The sequence below is a fragment of the Chrysemys picta genome, chromosome 25 (genome assembly GCF_011386835.1).
Source record: "Chrysemys picta bellii isolate R12L10 chromosome 25, ASM1138683v2, whole genome shotgun sequence".
NCBI lineage: Eukaryota > Metazoa > Chordata > Testudines > Emydidae > Chrysemys > Chrysemys picta.
The window spans coordinates 11607770-11625450 of NC_088815.1; the positions used below are offsets into that span (position 1 = coordinate 11607770).

The window sequence follows — 17681 nt, forward strand, 5'->3', positions numbered from 1 at the left end:
GATTCCTTAGAGCCTATGTGTCAATAAAACACTATACCCATTTTAGAGGCTGAAAAATCGAGGTGCAGAGAGAGCAAGCAACTCATCTGTGGTCACAGAGTGAATCTGTGGCAGAGTCAGGAGTCCTAACCCAGTCCCCAACACTAACCAATAGAGCACACTCCCCTCCCTAAGAAAGGAATAGCAATTTTGACTTCTGGTCTATTGTACTGTAATCCCTAGATTACACTCCTTCCCAGAGCTGAGAACGGGATCCAGGAGTCCTGATTCCCAGTCCTCTCTCTCTGCTCTAACCACACTACCTGCTTGTTTCAGATTTCCATACCTGACAAAGACATCAAACTGCGATGAAACAGTGTGACCAATGAGTCCAGGGGCCTTCCCGAACTGCAGTCTGATGAGTTGCTTGTTCTGCAGCTTGCTGATAATGCCATTATTAATGGGTAACCAATCTACATTGGGAATAAGCAACTGGCTGGGGAGAAGACAACACTCGTCAATCAGGGTATCGTCCGGCTCGCTCGGGTGAGTTTCGTCACGACCTGCATGGGAGACGAAGCACAGAGAGAACTTTCTCTAGCATGCTACTTGCTTAAAGGACAATAAATGCTGTTGCCTGCAAGTTTCCCCCTCCCCGATCCAGTATGGCAGCTCAGGAAACAAATAAACAATCCTTTAGCCTCTCTTTCTCCTTCTAATTGCTACAGACATACCCAGAGCCTCATTATCCCCAAGTGTTTTTCCTGTGTACAATATGCAACATCCACTGCGCACAATATAGGATGAGTCTCTCTAATTCTGGGAAGTTTTAAACCCTTACAGCACAGCCAGAGTTTAGTCAACAGCCTGAAGAGTAGGGACATGCTGTCCTGGGTATCTGAGGTTGCCGTGTAAACAGGGAGGCAGCTTGGCTTCAACAGGCCCCAGATCCGGATCACCACCATGAGCTCTCTAAGCATCCCCAGTGATGCCCCGTCTCGCAGGAAGCTGTGCCCTGGTCGCACAGGGGATCCCTGCATGGAAAAGGAGGAAGGGAAGGGAAGAGAAACTTTTAGGATCTGGGCTCACAGACATCACCACCCGAACCATTTCCCATACAGGTGATCTAGCTAAGGTACTTATATGGCCCCCCATTATTGTCATCATCTGCTATATTTTGCAGCATGGCAAGAGGTTAGTATAGCGCCATGTGCATTTGTGTTCGCTGTAGGTGCCCACAGAGCAGAAGATCAGAAGTCAGGAGTTCTGGAGTCCAACTCTGATTTCACTTACACAGGTGGTTTCTCCATTCAGAGTTACTCTGGCTTTATGCTGGCATGAGCACAATCAAAACCAGGACTTGTGGTTTCTATTCCTAGCTCTGCCACTAATTTGCTGAGTGGTCATGAGTAAATCACTTTCCCTATGTAAGAAGAAAATAATGCTATTGACAGGCTTAATTAATGCTTGGAAAGCACTCAGAGACTTAGATGAAAGGCCCTAGGAGAAGGGCTAAGAAGGGTTATTATGTCCTCTGCGTAGATCTGCACACTCAATTTCCTTTAGCACACTGCAAGATGAAAAGTTACACTGAAAAAGATGTACTTGGCATTAACACGGGCTTCAGAGCAATCCATTTCTAGGACAACAGCACACGTTGGGCACACTGATTAACCCAACAGCACATGGCCACTGAATGAAAGGCGGCTTTCGTTACCCGGCTGCCAAAGGTGGAGGACAAGTTCTCACCTGGTTAGGGAGGCTGGCAAGCAGATAGAGCACAAAGTCTCCCACCCACTGGATGAGCTGCTGCAGGGACTGCAGGGTAGTCATCTCCAGGACAAACTCCTCTGTCTTCAGGTTAATCATCACTTTGTCAATGTCTGAAATGGAAGCAAGAGAGCTCCTAGCACAGGGAGAAAAGAGGCACTGGGAGTTTCCACCATTGTGAACAGACTGCTCTCCTCGCTTTTAAACCCAGCTACTGACTACAAAGGCATGCAACTTTACACCTACCCCAACAGGGCAGCCTATAAAAGGCAGTGTGGCCCAATGGGCACTGGGCTAGGCTGCAGGAGACCTGGGTTCTGGTCCCAGCTCTGCCAACTGCCCTGCTGTATGTCCCTTCCCCCACTATGCCGCTGTTTCTCCTCCCACCCTTTGTCTGTCTTGTCTAATAGACCGTAAGCTCTTCAGAGGCAAGTCTCTGCCGAACTGTGAACTCGCAAGCCTGACTCTGGTTGGAGCGTCTATGTACTATCGCAGTATAAACAGATACACACCCCTGGGGAGCTTTCATGCCCAGCGCCTGTAACAGCCTACATGGAGTTGTCCACATTATCCTGTTTCATTGGTGGGCATCTGGTCTCTGACACCATCATCTTTTGGGGTTCCACCAACACGCCTCAGGTTCACAAGTGAGTGAACCTTTGCTGGGACTGGTAGCCACTAAGGTGTGGAACTCGCTCCCCCCATGGAGTGTCCACCCTAATCTAAGTCCCCGCAACGAAAGACTGATTCAGAAAGGGAGGGAGCCGATCATCAGCCATGCAAATAGCCGTGCTGCAGCAAGGGATGCGAACCACTACCTATGTCCGTAATCTTGGAGCAGATCTCGGTGAGCCGGTCACCGGGGCTCTTGTCTGGAGTGTTCAGGAAGTGTGGGCGGAGCAGCGATTTCAAGGTGCAGCTGATGGCGATCAGAAATAGCTTGGCGTGATAGTCACACACGCGTGCCACCGTGTTGGAGGAAAGCTTGCAGAGAGAGGCCTTCATGGCAACGATGCGGGTGGAGAGAACCTGTTTGACAGGGCCACACAAGGATGAGCACAGAAACAAGATCAGATTTAGAATGAACCTACTTAAAACAAAAACCCGCTTCTCCCCAACACCCATTTCCTCTCTCTCTAGACATCACCCTGAGGAATGACTGCTGTTCTGCGTGTGTACTACCACTGGCCACAGTACCCATTTACATCAGCAACAGGCTTTACTAGCCTACCAGGAGTGTCCCGAGAGCTGCTGAAATCTATTACTCTGAAGGCAGAGTAGCCAAGACAGTGGTACCAACCATATGCTTAAAATGCTAAGTAAGTCTAAACCAGCCATGCTCTATCATTGGGGCAAACCCATTAGACACTAGGCAGTATGCTAAGTTCATGCATAAGAATTTTCTACACAGTAATCACCCTGGCTGAAGTCATATGCCCTTCCCAATCACTCCAAGCCCCCAACAGTAGATAAGTACCAGATTCGGAGAGGCAGTGTAGCCTAGTAGTTAAAGTAACCCTTGGACGTTCACTGGAAACTAGTGAACCCTGGAAATTAACATCCCCCGATCTACTCCTGTTCCTTGACTCCCCTCCTATCAGTCCACACTCTGCCCTGGGCCTAGCGTCCCTCGGCTGTTTCCTCACCTGCTGCAGGGCTGCATTCTGGCGCATATACTCCTCATGCAGCTTCTCCACCAGGTTCTGCACCATGTTGGGCTGAACATGGAGCAGGATATCCCACCAGTCGTACCCTGTCACCATGCAGTATTCCAGTAGGAACAGCAGGTGGCGGAGAGACATGTTCATGTCCAGCACATGGCCCATGGAGGGAGAGATCCGGAGCATGCTGAGCTGAAGAAAGAAAGGAAAGGGAACACACATCAAGAGGATCCACCCATTCTAAGGGACTAACAACACATGGAATCAGAGTGGCAGGAGATCAGACAAAGTTATCATTGATCTACAAAGCCGTGAACAGTGTCAGCAACATTCCAGCAAGTGTTGTCTGCGCTACACCCTGCAAATGTACCCCCGCAATGATCTGTGGAGACAATCTCCTAGGGTACGGGCACTTCAGTCTCCATAGCAGTCTCAGACTTAGCTTCTCTGTTAAAACTCGCCACAAGAGGCCAGTTCTGGAGAGAGGTGTGAAAACTGGACTGAGACCTATTAAACTCATTCCACACAAGTTAACGGCCTGTATATCTGACAATAGCAATTGTTAGTTGCTGGAGATACAGTTCTGTTAAACAAAGGGAAAATGCAGGCACTGTCTTGGAAGAGACTCCCTACTGGGAAGGTCAAATGGACTTGTAATAATGTCCCCTGGGAACTCCTGGAAGACCCATTGCTTGAGCCGTTTAAAAGCAAGCAGAGCAGAGTCCCGCTGAACTGAAGGGAGTTTGTCCTGGCCTAGAAGAGCTAATAGATCTTTTCCCACATCTAATAGAACAAGGCAAAGTACCTTGCCATGGTTATCAATCCCAACCAGGGCCAGCGAAGTCCAGGAGAGCTGCATGGCTTTGAAGTGAACCAAAGGACCGGCTGCCCGCTGTCTTTTGATTGCCTGCTCATCCACTGGGCGCTGAGAGGAAGAACCATAGAACACTGCCATGGTCTGCAAGGACAGGCGATGAACTATGTGGACGCTACCATCATGGAAGGCCAAAGCAAGACCTGAGGGCAAGAAATATCTGGGGTTTAGCAAGTGACTCCTATTAGTGTAACCCATCCCACCCCCGTAAGACACAGACAGTCGTCACAAAGCCAGACGGCATCTCTGCAGACAGCCCATTGGTCTCCAGCCTACCAGAAGCCTTTCTTCCCCATTCTGCCCCACATTTTTACAGTAATAAGAATACTCGGCTCGTCTATAGGATCTGCTACTGGAGGATCCCGAAGCACCTTGCAAACATTAAGACCTTGCAAACATCTCACTGGTAGGTAGGTACACAGCACACCCATTCTGTTGTGTGTTAAACACTGATGCGCTCAGCCCCATACAGGGGGAAAAGCAAAGGTGAGCCCTGCCTCCGAAAGCCTACAGTCTAAGAGTACATCTACACTGGAGCAGAGGTGGGATTTCCAGCTCGGATGGACGTACACACGCTAGCTTTGAACTATCTAGCATGCTAAAAATAGCGGTGAAGCTGCGGCAGCAGGGCAGGCTAACCACCTGAGTACTAGCGTCTCAGATGGGATCGTGCTTGGGGCCCTCCCACTTGCACTGCTGTTCTTAGCAAGCTACCTCAATCAAAGTTAGTGCGTGCACGTCTACCCGAACTAGAAATTACACACCCAGCTGAAGTGTAGCTGTACCCCAAGAGACTGGAACACATACGACATACTGGGTAAACTGAGGCAGGAAGGGGATTAAAGGCCTAATCTGCAGAGCACCTGCTCCTCCCACTGACTCCATAGGGGAGTTATGGGTGCTCAGCACCTTGGAAAAGCAAACGTTATTCTAATCAGGTCCTTGTATTGACTGTGGTACCTGAACACCCTAAGCGATTTGCCCAAGTGCACCCAGCAAGACAGTAGCAGAACCAAGAGAAGAATCCAGAAATCCTGACTTTCATCCTCCACTCTAACCACAGTATAGTATCCCTCCTCAATGCCAGCTTCATTAATAGCACTGCCTGGAGAACAGGCGCCCCGATCTTTCTAGGTTTCTTCAGTCCTCACTAGTAGACATGCAGAAAGTCCTTTCAAGTTGGGATCCAGTGACAGACGCCTCAGGCATCCCAGCACATATGACAGCTACAACAGTTCCTCCTGAGGAAGCTCCCTTGGGAACAGACTCAGTCCAGTTTTAAAGGACTTCTTCTCTCCCGCAGGGCATCTTCTATCAAGACAAACACACTCCAAAGTAGCTGGGGCTCTCTCTGTTCAGAGGTGAGATGAACAGAGGCAGCAAAAACTTCCATCTGCAGCTAGATGTTCAGAAAAGAAACCTCCTCACCCAGTCCAGGGAAGAATTTGGTGTCATTGGCCACTTTCAGATCAGTATTGGTTAGGGAGATTGGTAGTTTCGGCAAAGCCACAGCTGAAACGCGATCCAAATCATTGGTGGCGGAGAGAATCCGCCATTTCAGTATCATCGGCTGCTTGTCTCCAACTTGAAAGAAAAAACGGACAAAACAAATGACAGAAATTCACTTAAAAAAGTCAGAGAAAGTGTCACAGATGTCCCAGTCTTGAATTCTCTCCCTCCCCCCACATGCCTGGAATTAAACATGGATTATAAGTTTATTCACTCAGATTGATGCATTTTTATAGACTCATTAGTTTTACAAAAAAGTTGTGGGTTTTTTTTTCTAAATCCATCATGACGGAGGGCTCTTCTAGTGGTGATTCCCGAATGCATAGAAGAATAAAGGATGGGATTTCGAGTCATAACTGGGTCAAGAGTTTACACTAAGTTTTGATTTTCCTTGGGCTCTGCTCCCGTTTTTGGGGAGCATCAGCTGCTGAAACTCACCCACAGGAGAGATCTGCTGGAAGATGTTATTGACTGGCAAGCCCTCTTTCCGGAGAGACCAGCACTCCACGATGCTGCTGTTCTGGTTGGAGGCACAGAGCAGCACCTTCAAAGCAGAAAGGAATTTTCAAACCAGGCACAGCTAGAAAGCTGTATCTTTCGTGCCCATCGTCTAGACCAAAAGGAAGGGGAAGATTTGCTACTGTAACTGTCTGCATGAAATTCAGAATAGAAAAATGCAGAGTACAGGAAGAAAAAGTGGAAAACAGAGGTTTTGCAACACACGAAGTTCCAAGCTCTTCCTTGAATGTTTAACCCTCCACACCCTTATGAGACAGACATCACAGGCAGAACTTTGATATGCATATCTAACAGCTGTCACACCCATTTACCCCTCCAAATTATGAACACTCTCATATCTACTGCCCTGTTTCTTCTCCCACAAGTCTGTAAGATGCAGCTCTTCTCAATGCAAGGAGAAAACAAAATCATTAAACCAGACAACAGGAATTGAACTGAACATTACTACAGGTAACAGCCCTAGAAACTGTAATCATCTCCTTAGTCACAGGACATTAAGTCAGATGCTCTGAGATAATGTGCTCCACCCTCACCTGGAGAAAATAGCTAGGAGTGGGGAGTTTGGTCTTTAACGCCAGTAAGTTCTTGGCCCCTCTGCTGAGATTGCCAAACTGCTACCAATTATGGTAACATCTGTGAAAGACACCCGCCCACTGCCAAGCAGACTTATGCCACCAAATCATTTCAGACAGACCAAGAGTGTCCAAGAGTTTTAAGCACTGACTTGGGCTGGCTTTGAAGCAGTGAGCTACAACTGAAAGACTCCATATCCCAGAATCCCGTGAACAGTCTAGTGCCCCTCAAGAGCAGCTATTTGTTTGACCAGTCTCCCAACAGAGAGAACAATAACCAGGATCAGTAGGAGTATGGTTTTTCAAACTGCCTTTCCATGACTCAGAGAGCCCAGCTATTACGCTCTAACACACCAGAGGGTAACATGTCACACAAATGTCTCACAATTAGGCCCAACCACCAGAATCTAGCTCTGAAGCAGTGCAAGAAAAGCCCCGTGTGCATTGGTAGAGAAGGTGGGGAGCCCTAGACTGGAACAGCAGATGGGCTACTGGTTAGTGCAATAGCAAAGCTGTAGGGGGGAGTTTATAGATCCATGGGTCCTTCCCTTTCCTTAGCGTTTAACTCTTGGAATCCTAGTATAACATAGGAGGAGGGAGCTCACCTGCTCGGACATGTCCCTGGCGAGGAATTTCAGGTGAGTGATGGCTGGATACTTGTCCTTGCGGGCTGGGTCTGTGGTGCACCGCATGAAAAGGGAGGGCAGAATCTCCGTGTCAATTTTGCATTTCTCGTTCACGACGCTGACGCAGACCTTGTAGAACTGGACGGGAGAGGTGCTGCTGCCATCCGAGGTGGCGACCACGATGTTTCCCCCGCCCGTGAAGGCAATGTCCGCCAGGGCGACACGGCAGCGCAGACGGCACAGGCTCTCCGTGGATGTCAGCACTTGCCCGTTGGGCTTGAGGAGAGAGACTGTCACCAGGCCGCTGATGGTCACAGCGATCCAGCCTTCCATGGGCTTCCCACCAAACAGAGTCAGGGAGGGAGAGAACTTGACCCGGGAAAACTTCTCGCCGAAGTTCGATGCTCCGGACTGTGAATGGAGATTAACACATACACAGAGGTTTGATCCTAGGGCTGAACGACTCTGCCGTTACCTGAGTCTCCTTCTAATATCACTGCAACATAATCTAGAGCAGTGATACTCAGTGGTACAGGAGACAAATCAGTGATCAACATTACCCAAAAGAGCCACAGTAGTGTTAATTCATTGTTTCATTTACTATATCTATCTATCTATCATTATTCTCACGGCAAAATGGCTGAGCAAGTAGTATTTTATCTACTAAAATTATTTAATAACAGTAAAAGCATCCTGATTGGTTAATAATTAAATCACACAATGTTTTAATATCATGTGCCGCAAAGAGCCGCAGGAGACACAGTAAAGAACCACTTGTAGCTCATGAGCCTAGGTCTGAGTATCACTGGCCTAGAGAGCTAAGCAGGGGATTAGGAATCAGGACATTGAATTCTTATTCCTGATCTTGCCATTTTCTCACTACGTGACCCTGGATAAGTACTTTCGCCTCTCTGTGACCGAGCTGTCCTCGTTTGACACATAGCAGGGGGAAAATATCAACAGCTTTTTGAAGCTGAGCTCCTCTGGTGAAAGGTGTAATGGAAATGTAGAGGGTCCGTATTACGTACATGTGCTGTGAGCCAATAAAGATCTATTTGCCTCCTTTTTTGTCCCTCGGAAGAGCGAAGCTAAGCAATGTCTTAGCAATGGCCCAATGCTGGATAGAATGCATCAGACGAGAGGAGTAGAAAATGAGTAAGTTCAGGCTGTTGGCTTGAGCAGAGAATGGGAAACACATTCCTCTCATTCCTGCTCCAACATCAACTTGCTGTGTAACCCTGGGCAAGGCATTTCGCTGTAAATTGGAACAAATATTTATCTCATCAACGTATCGTGAGGATTGTGTATTATGAGACGACCTGTGGAATGGAATGCCAAAGCCCCCGGATCTTCTCTGGAATCAGGGAGCTATTCCAGATCAAGCAGGCTAGATGGTATACGTATGGTCCCCATTACTAAGCACATCTTACAATTCTGAAGGCATTTATCCTCACAACACCCTGTGAGATAGGCCAATGCTATTCTCCCCATTGTACAGGAGGCAGAGAGGCTAAGTGACTTGCCCAAGGTCATACAAAAAGTCTGTGGCAGAGCAGGGATTTGAACCCACATCTCCCTAGTCTTAGACTACTGCCCCAACCATTGGACAATCCTTCCACGTGCGAGAGCTAGAACAAACCTTTTCCACGTGCAGGGCTAGCTTCACCCCATTATGCAACCAGGAAAGAGCCACGATGGGATCTCCCTCCACCATGCTACCCACGGTGTTCTCCCAGCTGTTGGCCAGGTGATCTGTCATGCTCCAGCACTTGATGTGTCCATCTGCATCTGCTGACAGAAGCCTGGAACCTAATGCAATACCATCAAAAGAAGAACAGCAAGGTCAGAGTACACATCTCACAGAGATTACCAAGAACCCAGCCACAGGCATCTTCAAAGCAATGCAGTGGGAGGGGGAGGCACACAATGCAAGACAAAAGGATTAGGGAACATTACGCTCATACCAACATAAGCAGAAAATTCATAATTCAAGCAGCAATTTAATCTTGAGCACCAGTTCCCACTGTGTACTGGTGATACTGTGAAATCTTATCCCGGGTTGGGTTAATTCCTCAATGATTCAGCAGATCCGGGCTCTCACCTGTTGCTGGATTTTAAAAGTACCTCCTTCAGCACCTTGCGGCTATTACAGGTTGGATTTCAAGAGGTGACTCCTGGTTCCCACCAGGACATTTGGTACTACCCCAGGAGAGCAATCTATTGCTAATAACTAACCCAAGAAGGATGAGAAGCACAGTCCTCTATGAAATCCACTATGTAGATCGGATTGAACTGAACAGTGCAGATATTACATGATTGGCACTATACAAAGATTCCAGATAACAGGAATCTAAAAGAGAAAGGCCTCCATAAACTCCCTCTCTATGCCCCATCATACTGCGAGCAAGTTTATGAAGCCAACCCCCCCCGCCCCACCAACTATAAGAGCAAAGCTTACCTGACTGATCCCATTCCAAACAGGTGATGATTTCAATGTGCCCAGAGTTAATGGAATAAACATCCCAGGGATGCTCAGTATCCAAGATATGGATCATGTGGGTAAGATCTAGGCAGGGAGAGACATCAAGTCCTTTCAAAACTTTGCAGTGGAATTTAATTTATTTTTAAAACATTCCATTTGTTATTGCAGGACATCAGTGAGCTTCAATTATTTGTACAGGGCCATAAACCCATGTTGCTTTACAAGACCAAAAAATAAAGTCTCTGCTCTGAAGAACTGAAGATCTAATTAGAGTGTTTTTCCACAGCAAGACTAGTGTGGAGCAGGGTTTTTTCCAGCTGGGGGTCATGACTAGGTGTCAAGAGGGGGGAGCAGATGAAAATCACAAATCAAGGAATGGGACAAACTGTACCTTTTTCCTCCTCATTTTTGAGGTCTGTTGTGAAGGCAATCAAGTTCCTGCAGGACCAAGCACACACCAGTGGGATGGAAGGACAGTGGTTGCTTTTGGGCCTTTTCTCCCACTCACAGACATATGCCAAATCCATTGTGCCCTGGAAGCCCTCCGAGGCACCACTTGCCTGTTGCAAGCCTATTCATAGATTGCTGTGCCTAAGAAAGAGAAGAATGAATAGGACGAGCAAAGGACCCTAAGTACATTGTCAAAGATCCCCTTTTTAAAACAGCAGCCATTTTCACTTTCCAAAGGAAATCTGTTGCTTTGTGCAATCCCCACTGAAAATAAGGATGCACTGACCTACATTATCAGTCAGAACAGCCAGAGTGAAGAATTCCCGTCATGGCTAGTTTTAAACCTTACGCCATTTAAAGAATACTTTTACCTCCTGTGACATAGCTGGACCCCTCTGCTCCCATTTGCATTAATTCCTTTCCCCACCACTCTTTCCTTTCTCCCATGTCCTCATTCCTCTCGAGATCTCCCACTTAAGATCCTTCCAACCTTTACAGCTCATTCCTTTGTCCCTAAAGGTAACACCATTACAGATCCTGAACACCATTAATTAAGGTTTCCCTTAGTAAAGGGTAGCCCATACTTGGGCATCTGAGAGCAAAGAAAAGCCAGTGGAGCTCATAATCTTTACAGCCACAATCACCTGGTTTAAAAGTTGTTTTCTGCTAAGGTGGAGAGAATGTGATCATACAGTTTATCCACTGTACCACTTCTTCCCAGGTAAAAGAATACCAAGTCTACAATCCAAATCCCATATTGCTCATTTTGCTGGTGGGCACCTATCTCCATAGCCCACTGACATAACAGTTCTTCTGTTTGAAGGAAGAGTACAGCGAGATAAAACAAGAGCCCACGTAGCAGGCTGGATGGTTTCTTCCTAAATGGCTTAAGCTTTCTTGACATGTAGGTCCAGTAAGGACACTAGATGATAATTAACTCCCTCTGAGCGTCTGTGTAACAGTCCCTGTTCTTAACCTGGAAATACAGGCCCATTAGCCTCATACGCTATCTGTAAACAAGGGCTGCCTCTACAGTGGAAACATTACCCCCTTGTTACTAGCCTTGGATCAACGCTGGGGAGTCTTAGATGCTGTTAGAAAACAGTATTTTTTCTTTACGCGATCAGCGACCGTGGTGCTGTGACGGTCACCAAGGTACCACAGGGGTCCCCCGGAGGTGTCACTCTCAGGGCTACCATGGGACTGCCAGTGTTTCGCCTCCACCCATGAACCCTGCTATCAACAGCACCACCCTGGGGCAGCTGGGATCCCTCCACTCCTAACAGTGGGGTAGCCAGGATCTTCCACGCAGGCCACCCCCAGTGGCACCAAGATACAGGGGTTGGGAGTTTCTCCCCCCCCCCAACACACACACACACACACACACACACACACACACACACACACAACCTGGCACAACCAGTCATTCATGGAGATGGGGAAGTGTCCACCTCCTCCAAGATGGGGGGGTAACCCCCCTTCCCCCACAGAGGCAGGGATAATACCTAGCCCCTCCCCCACACAGGAAGGAGAAGGGTAATTACCCCACCCCCACCCCAGAGAGAGGAGGTAACTGCTCTCCCCCCCCTCCTGAGAGACTCACCTACCTCCCCCCATCCCTCCGCGCCGCCTCCTGTCTGCCCAGAAAGGCCCCCTGCCCGGGCTGCCCCCCAACGGGCCGGAACAAACCTCTGCTCTCAGGGAGCAGGCAAGGGCCGGGGCTCGGCTCCGGAGCCGGAAGGAAGGGAGGAGGCGACTCGCCCCGCTGGCCTGTCTCTGTCAGAGCGGGAGTCGGTCTCGGAGCCGTTAGTGGACAATTCGCTCAGGCATTGCAAGGGGCAGCCCCGGTGTGAGGGCCTTCTACAGCCGAGGGCGCCGCTAGGTTAATGTGCATAAACGCTTACCCACAATTCCACATGCACGAGAAGCTGAGATGAGGGCCCTATTTCAGTGGAAATAAATGAAAACACACTATTATTACAAAATGAAATCTGTATAGGTATGAATTGAAATATGAATATTCATTAGATAAATGTAGTTTTCAAAATATTAAGTTCACCCTTACTAAAAATGATGTAAATATATGGAGATATAAATACAAAGCTGGCCCCTCTAAGATTTGTGCTCGCTTCGGCAGCACATATACTAAAATTGGAACGATACAGAGAAGATTAGCATGGCCCCTGCGCAAGGATGACACGCAAATTCGTGAAGCGTTCCATATTTTTCTTGCCTGCCATTCCCCCCTTGTAAGGAGTGAAAGGAAACAACTCCGAGGGGTATTTCTGTTAACTCCCTCTGCAGCAGGGCTTTACAAATGAACCTAAGTGGTGGGGGCTGCCTAAATATCCCCCCCCCCCCAAAAGCCTCAGCCTTTGGGAAAATCCAAGCCCCCCCCCCAATCTAATTATTCAGAGGTACCCAAAGCAACCCTCACATATCTCACTCTTAATTCCCCAAATCTCAAGTAAATTCTAATATCTTGATATTTACATAGACTCAGATACACCCCACTATTTTTCCTATTTGGTTACATACAAATAACTCTATATCTTGGTATTTGCATCAGTGCAAATAAATCCCAGCAACTTGCTACTTGCGTAGACCCAAATAAACCCCAATATCTCAGTATCCAACAAAACGTCACTATTGCAAGTAAATTTGCAGAATTCCCCAGGTTCTCTCTATTTAGGGAAAGTGACGTGCCATAATCTTATTGCCAGGAGTTCTTGCCCAGCTTGGGATTTTGTTACACCCATGAAGTTCTATGAACCCAGATCAGGTTTTAAGCCACAGCCAGGCCAAGTCTGGAGTCAGCCACGTGGGGGCTTGCGGGCAGTACAAGCCAGTGCTGAGGTTCAAGCAAGCTGGGAGTGAGTTTTGGAGTGAATCAGGGGCTCTGAGGTTTGAGCAAACACCCACCCACCATCAGGTGCCAGGGTGGGAGTTGTGGTTTCAACATGAAACTTCGGGGAACTGCAGAACACGCTGTCAGCAGCTTCATTCAAACTAAAAAACTCCCAAGCACAACGACCTGGTGCGGAAATCTGTGCCAAACCCCATTCGCATGGGCACTGCCAGTTTCAGGTCCTCCTGGCTCCCATGAGCAGCGGAGGCATGGTGGTGGGGGTGCAGAAAGTTACAGCCCCTACTGCCCACCCTGACTTACCCAGCTCCTTGGTCTGCTCCCATTCCCTTTCCACGCTGACCCGTTCCAGGAACATGAAACAACCTGAGAACTGGGGACGCATTCAGCTTCCTGACAGCGGGGCAGCCCTCTTTTAATTATTGTTAGCGACATTGTGGCAGTACCTGGCAGGCTGTGTCATGGACCATGGGCAGGGTGCTAGGGGCTGTACAAACAGAACAAAAAGACGCTCCCTGTCTCTCACTTTGCATGATGCAGTGTGACCAAGCAGGGCCTCTGGGACAGTTCTCTCTCCACTCTGGGGCTTAAAGTCACTCCTCTGTCCTGGGGCTCTGTGGACACACCCGAGGCACTGGGTTGATCCCCCAGGGGCATGCAGCTGGCTGGTTTCATGCTCCCTGATTAGCCTGGCTGGCAGGTGGAACAAAGCATTGTGTCCCTTGTCCCCTCCACCTGACCACCCCTGTCCTCCACCCCGTCCAGCAAAGGCAGATGGAGGCCGATTTAATGCACTTGCACACACCCCCCCGTCCCCAAATGAAAAAGTGCAAGACGAGAAAACCAGACAGAGAGCAGGTGGTGCTGGGAAGCCCCGTGGGCTCAGTCCTTGGGCCTGATGGCTCCAGTCAGAACCCGCGAGGGGCTTCGGCGCGATGGCCGTTCCAAACAGCCTCAGCTCTGCCAGAAGGAACCAGCCAGTTGGGTTGGCCAGAGGCCCAGGAGGCCTCTCCCTCCTTGCAAGCTTGCTTCGCTGCCTGGCTCCTGCCTTCCTTCCCATCCAGCCTGGCAGGGGGTAACGCTTCTCCGCCACGGGTGGCAATTAGAGACCTCCTAGGGCTGCGTGGGGAGCCGGTAAGTGACAAGAGCCAGAGCGAGCGCTCCACGGGGCTCCATCAGACCGGTGCCTTTCATGTGCCTGTGAATAAAGCTGCTCATTAGGGCCTGGCTGCCCTGCGTTTCCATGTTCAACGGCAGTTTGCAAGGGGCTGAGGCAGCACGGTCTGGCCATAAACAGGAGGGACAAGGCACAAAGCCCAGGCCCCGTGAGTGACCCCGATCCCACTTTCTGCAGAGGCTGGGGGAGTGGGGCAAATGGGCATCTCCCCTGGCTCCCTGGAGTCCGAATGCAGATCACGAGAACATCCCCGCAAGAAAAAGGAAGATTGAAAGGACAGTGGAGGATCTGGACCAAGTTGTTCAGATTTTAGATCCTTACTCCCAGGGTCCTCAGACTTCTAATTCCACCCACTTTCTCCTCTTAGTGGTGGCTCTCCCACGAGAGGGGTTGTATCTGTCAGACCCGCAGCCATGACTCGAGGATCATTGCTACTTACCGCACCAAACCAAGCCCCTGTAAGCCCTGGGTCACGCTCCAGCTGCGGAGCCACAGGAGAATAGCCTTCTACTGCTTCCAGCTCGTGGAGCGGCTGGCCCACATGAGGAGGGGGGAGGTGTTACACTCCGCCCACAGGGAGAGCCGGTCCCACTGGTCCACACAGTCACCTTCCACAGACCCAGGCCTGGTGCTGATTGGAGAGTTGGGTGGAGAGCTGAGATACTGCACAATGTGGCCCTATAAAGTTGGGGGGGGTCAATTCTGGCCCAATAACCAGGAAAAACTCCAGTTCGTCAGCCCCAGAACAAGGGGCCTGTGGGGTGGAGCCCCTGGGGCCAACCTGATCGCAGCACAAACCCCAGCTGAGGGAATCAGGCCACACCCCATGCTGCAGCAATGGGAATGAGAGCCAGGCTTAAGCAGCGATAAAACCCAGCCAGAGTGAGGAAAAGGTCTCCAAGCAGCAAGGCTGGGGAGGGACCCTGATTAAGCAGGGGGGAGACAAGGGACCCTGAGAGGAACTTGGAGGATGGGTAGGAAGTGACACAGGGAAAACCACAGCACAGGTAGACGAGCAGCCCTAGCTCTCCAAGCCAGGGCCCTGGGCCAGAGCCCAGAGTGGGGCTGGGTTCTCCGACCGGCCCAAGGCAGGCCGCTACGCACGTGTCCACACTGCAATTAAACACCCGCGGCTGGCAGCAGACTCAGGCTCGCGGGGCTGTTTAACTGCAGTGGAGATGCTCGGGCAGGAGCCTGGGCTCTGGGACCCCCCTAAGAGAGCGGCTGTGCCACACCTGACCCCAGGGGAGCAAACCCATTCACAAGGCAGCATCTTACTAGTAGCCCACCACTGCAGCTCCCCCGGGGGCACTGGGGAATCCGTTCCCGCCCCAACAGATAAAGCTTCCAGGGGTCCAATTTATAGGTCTTGGGACTAGACATCAGCACGGCCTTTCCCCTCCTCCCCCCTTGACACGGGAAAAAAGCAACCCCCAGTGGTCGGGAAATATAGCCTACTGTGGGAGCTGGAGGAAGAGAGACTGTACTGCAGCCAGCCAGACGCGACCCTTGTTGGACAGAAAGACAGACAGGTGTGCGCACATGCATTGTAGAAGGATGCTTGCTGGGAGAAACAGGCAGCAATGCAAACTGCTAGATCGATTTCACTCAGACTCCTGGGTTCTACAGAAGGCCATGCAGCCCCACGGAAGCGCTACCCATCACCCGTGGCCAGGACTCAGCCCTAAGGCTGATCCCACTTACGTGGCTGTAAGTCGGCTTCAGTAGGGGCTGCCCCTGTGCTGTGAGCACGGCCCACTGCGATCCCAACGTCTCCTCGTATTCCCGTCTGTATCCACCTGTCGTCTTAGATTTCGTTTGTGAGCAATTTAGGGCAGTGCCTAGCACCAGGGGGCGCTGGTCTGGAACTGTTAGGTGCTAGCGCTGTACAAGTAACAAGCAAACTTGCCCTTCAGGCGTTGGCCACACAGCAGTGGCACCCGTTTAACTAAAATCAGAGCCACCTTATGGGGCGCAATTACATCTCTACCAGAAGCCACAGCGAGTCCTGGGGCACCTTTAGGACTAACAGACGTATTGGAGCATGAGCTTTCGTGGGTGAATACCCACTTCGTCAGATGCATGTACCTGCTTATGCTCCAATACATCTGTTAGTCTTAAAGGTGCCACAGGACCCTCTGTTGCTTTTTACAGATCCAGACTAACACGGCTCCCCCTCTGATTTCTCTACCAGAGTGCATTCAACTGACCGCATTACGGTTCTAGCCAGGGAAGGGGCAAGGTTGTTCTCTACTGGCTCAGAATCCCACACATCCTTTTATCTTTGCTATCCCATCTCCTTCACCTCAAGCTGCTTGGTCTGTCTCATGCACCTGTAAGGTCATCTTCTAACCGGCAAGGTCTTTGGGACGGGGCCAGTCATTCGCCCTCTGTACAGCACCTAGCACCACCAGTGGTTAATATGAGCAAGAAATCTATGTACAACTGGCGTCATTCAGTCAGAACTCAAAGGCCACAAGTTACAGAGAGGAATCAGTTGAATCACTGGTTTAGAAGTGGGTCCCCAGAAGGCTTCCACTGGCTTAACTAGAATCGAGTTTCACAGCTCTATAGTTCAACTGGTGGAACTTGTGAACAGACAAGGCCTCTTACTGCTAACAGAAAAGAAAAAGAAAAGAAAAAAAGAGAAAGAAAAAGGAGGCACTTTAAAAATGGTCCACAAGTACCTTTAAGAAAAACAGGTCGACTGTTTGATAGTTTCAGAAATCTGCTATTATGGAGCACAAAGCTTTTGTATAGGAGACTGATTGAAAATATAATTTACGCCTATGTCAGTTTCACAACACCCAGGGGGCTAAGTGGATTCAGCGCAGCGTGCGGCGGCAGCTGGCCCGGTTTCTCTTCAAATGGAAGATTGGACGGTGCTACAGCAGAAGCCCTGGAGTTTCTCCCAGTTAGGACGACTCACCAGTTAATTGCCTCACGTCGGAGCGCGACAGGATATTCCATCAGACCACGTCTTCACTCCGGACCACACGGTGGCACAGCCGTCCCACTGCAAGACCTCCTGGGTAACTGATATATGCTGACGGGAGAAAGAATCACCCCCCCAAGGAGTGTCTCCCGCCGACACAGCGCTGTCCACACCAGGTGGTTTTTTCACACCCTTCACCGACAAAAGTGCTTGTGTAGACAAAGCCTCAGTGTCCTACCCCTCTTGCTAACAATACCCACC

The 17681-nt window shown here is 49.7% G+C and overlaps 1 protein-coding gene and 1 non-coding gene across 8 annotated transcripts in view; one reads left to right on the plus strand and one right to left on the minus strand.

The window, feature by feature from the left end:
* MED16 (mediator complex subunit 16) overlaps positions 1-17583 on the minus strand; it is a 35572-nt gene extending 17989 nt beyond the window's left edge. The window contains exons 1-13 of one of the 7 annotated variants that reach the window (XM_065578175.1): positions 12046-12327; positions 10384-10583; positions 9969-10076; positions 9150-9319; positions 7490-7921; positions 6232-6337; positions 5713-5868; positions 4216-4427; positions 3396-3602; positions 2568-2778; positions 1729-1862; positions 821-1013; positions 326-542 (exon numbers count right to left, since the gene is read on the minus strand). In XM_065578175.1, coding sequence (XP_065434247.1) covers positions 326-542; positions 821-1013; positions 1729-1862; positions 2568-2778; positions 3396-3602; positions 4216-4427; positions 5713-5868; positions 6232-6337; positions 7490-7921; positions 9150-9319; positions 9969-10076; positions 10384-10519 — 2282 coding nt within the window. In that variant the 5' untranslated portion in view covers positions 10520-10583; positions 12046-12327. The other 6 variants (XM_065578174.1, XM_042861900.2, XM_024105682.3 and 3 more) reach the window with 6 other exon arrangements.
* On the plus strand, positions 12564-12670 carry LOC112059598 (U6 spliceosomal RNA). Its single transcript, XR_002888899.1, has one exon. It is a non-coding gene; the product is annotated as a U6 spliceosomal RNA (small nuclear RNA).
* Positions 17584-17681: the final 98 nt, after the last annotated feature.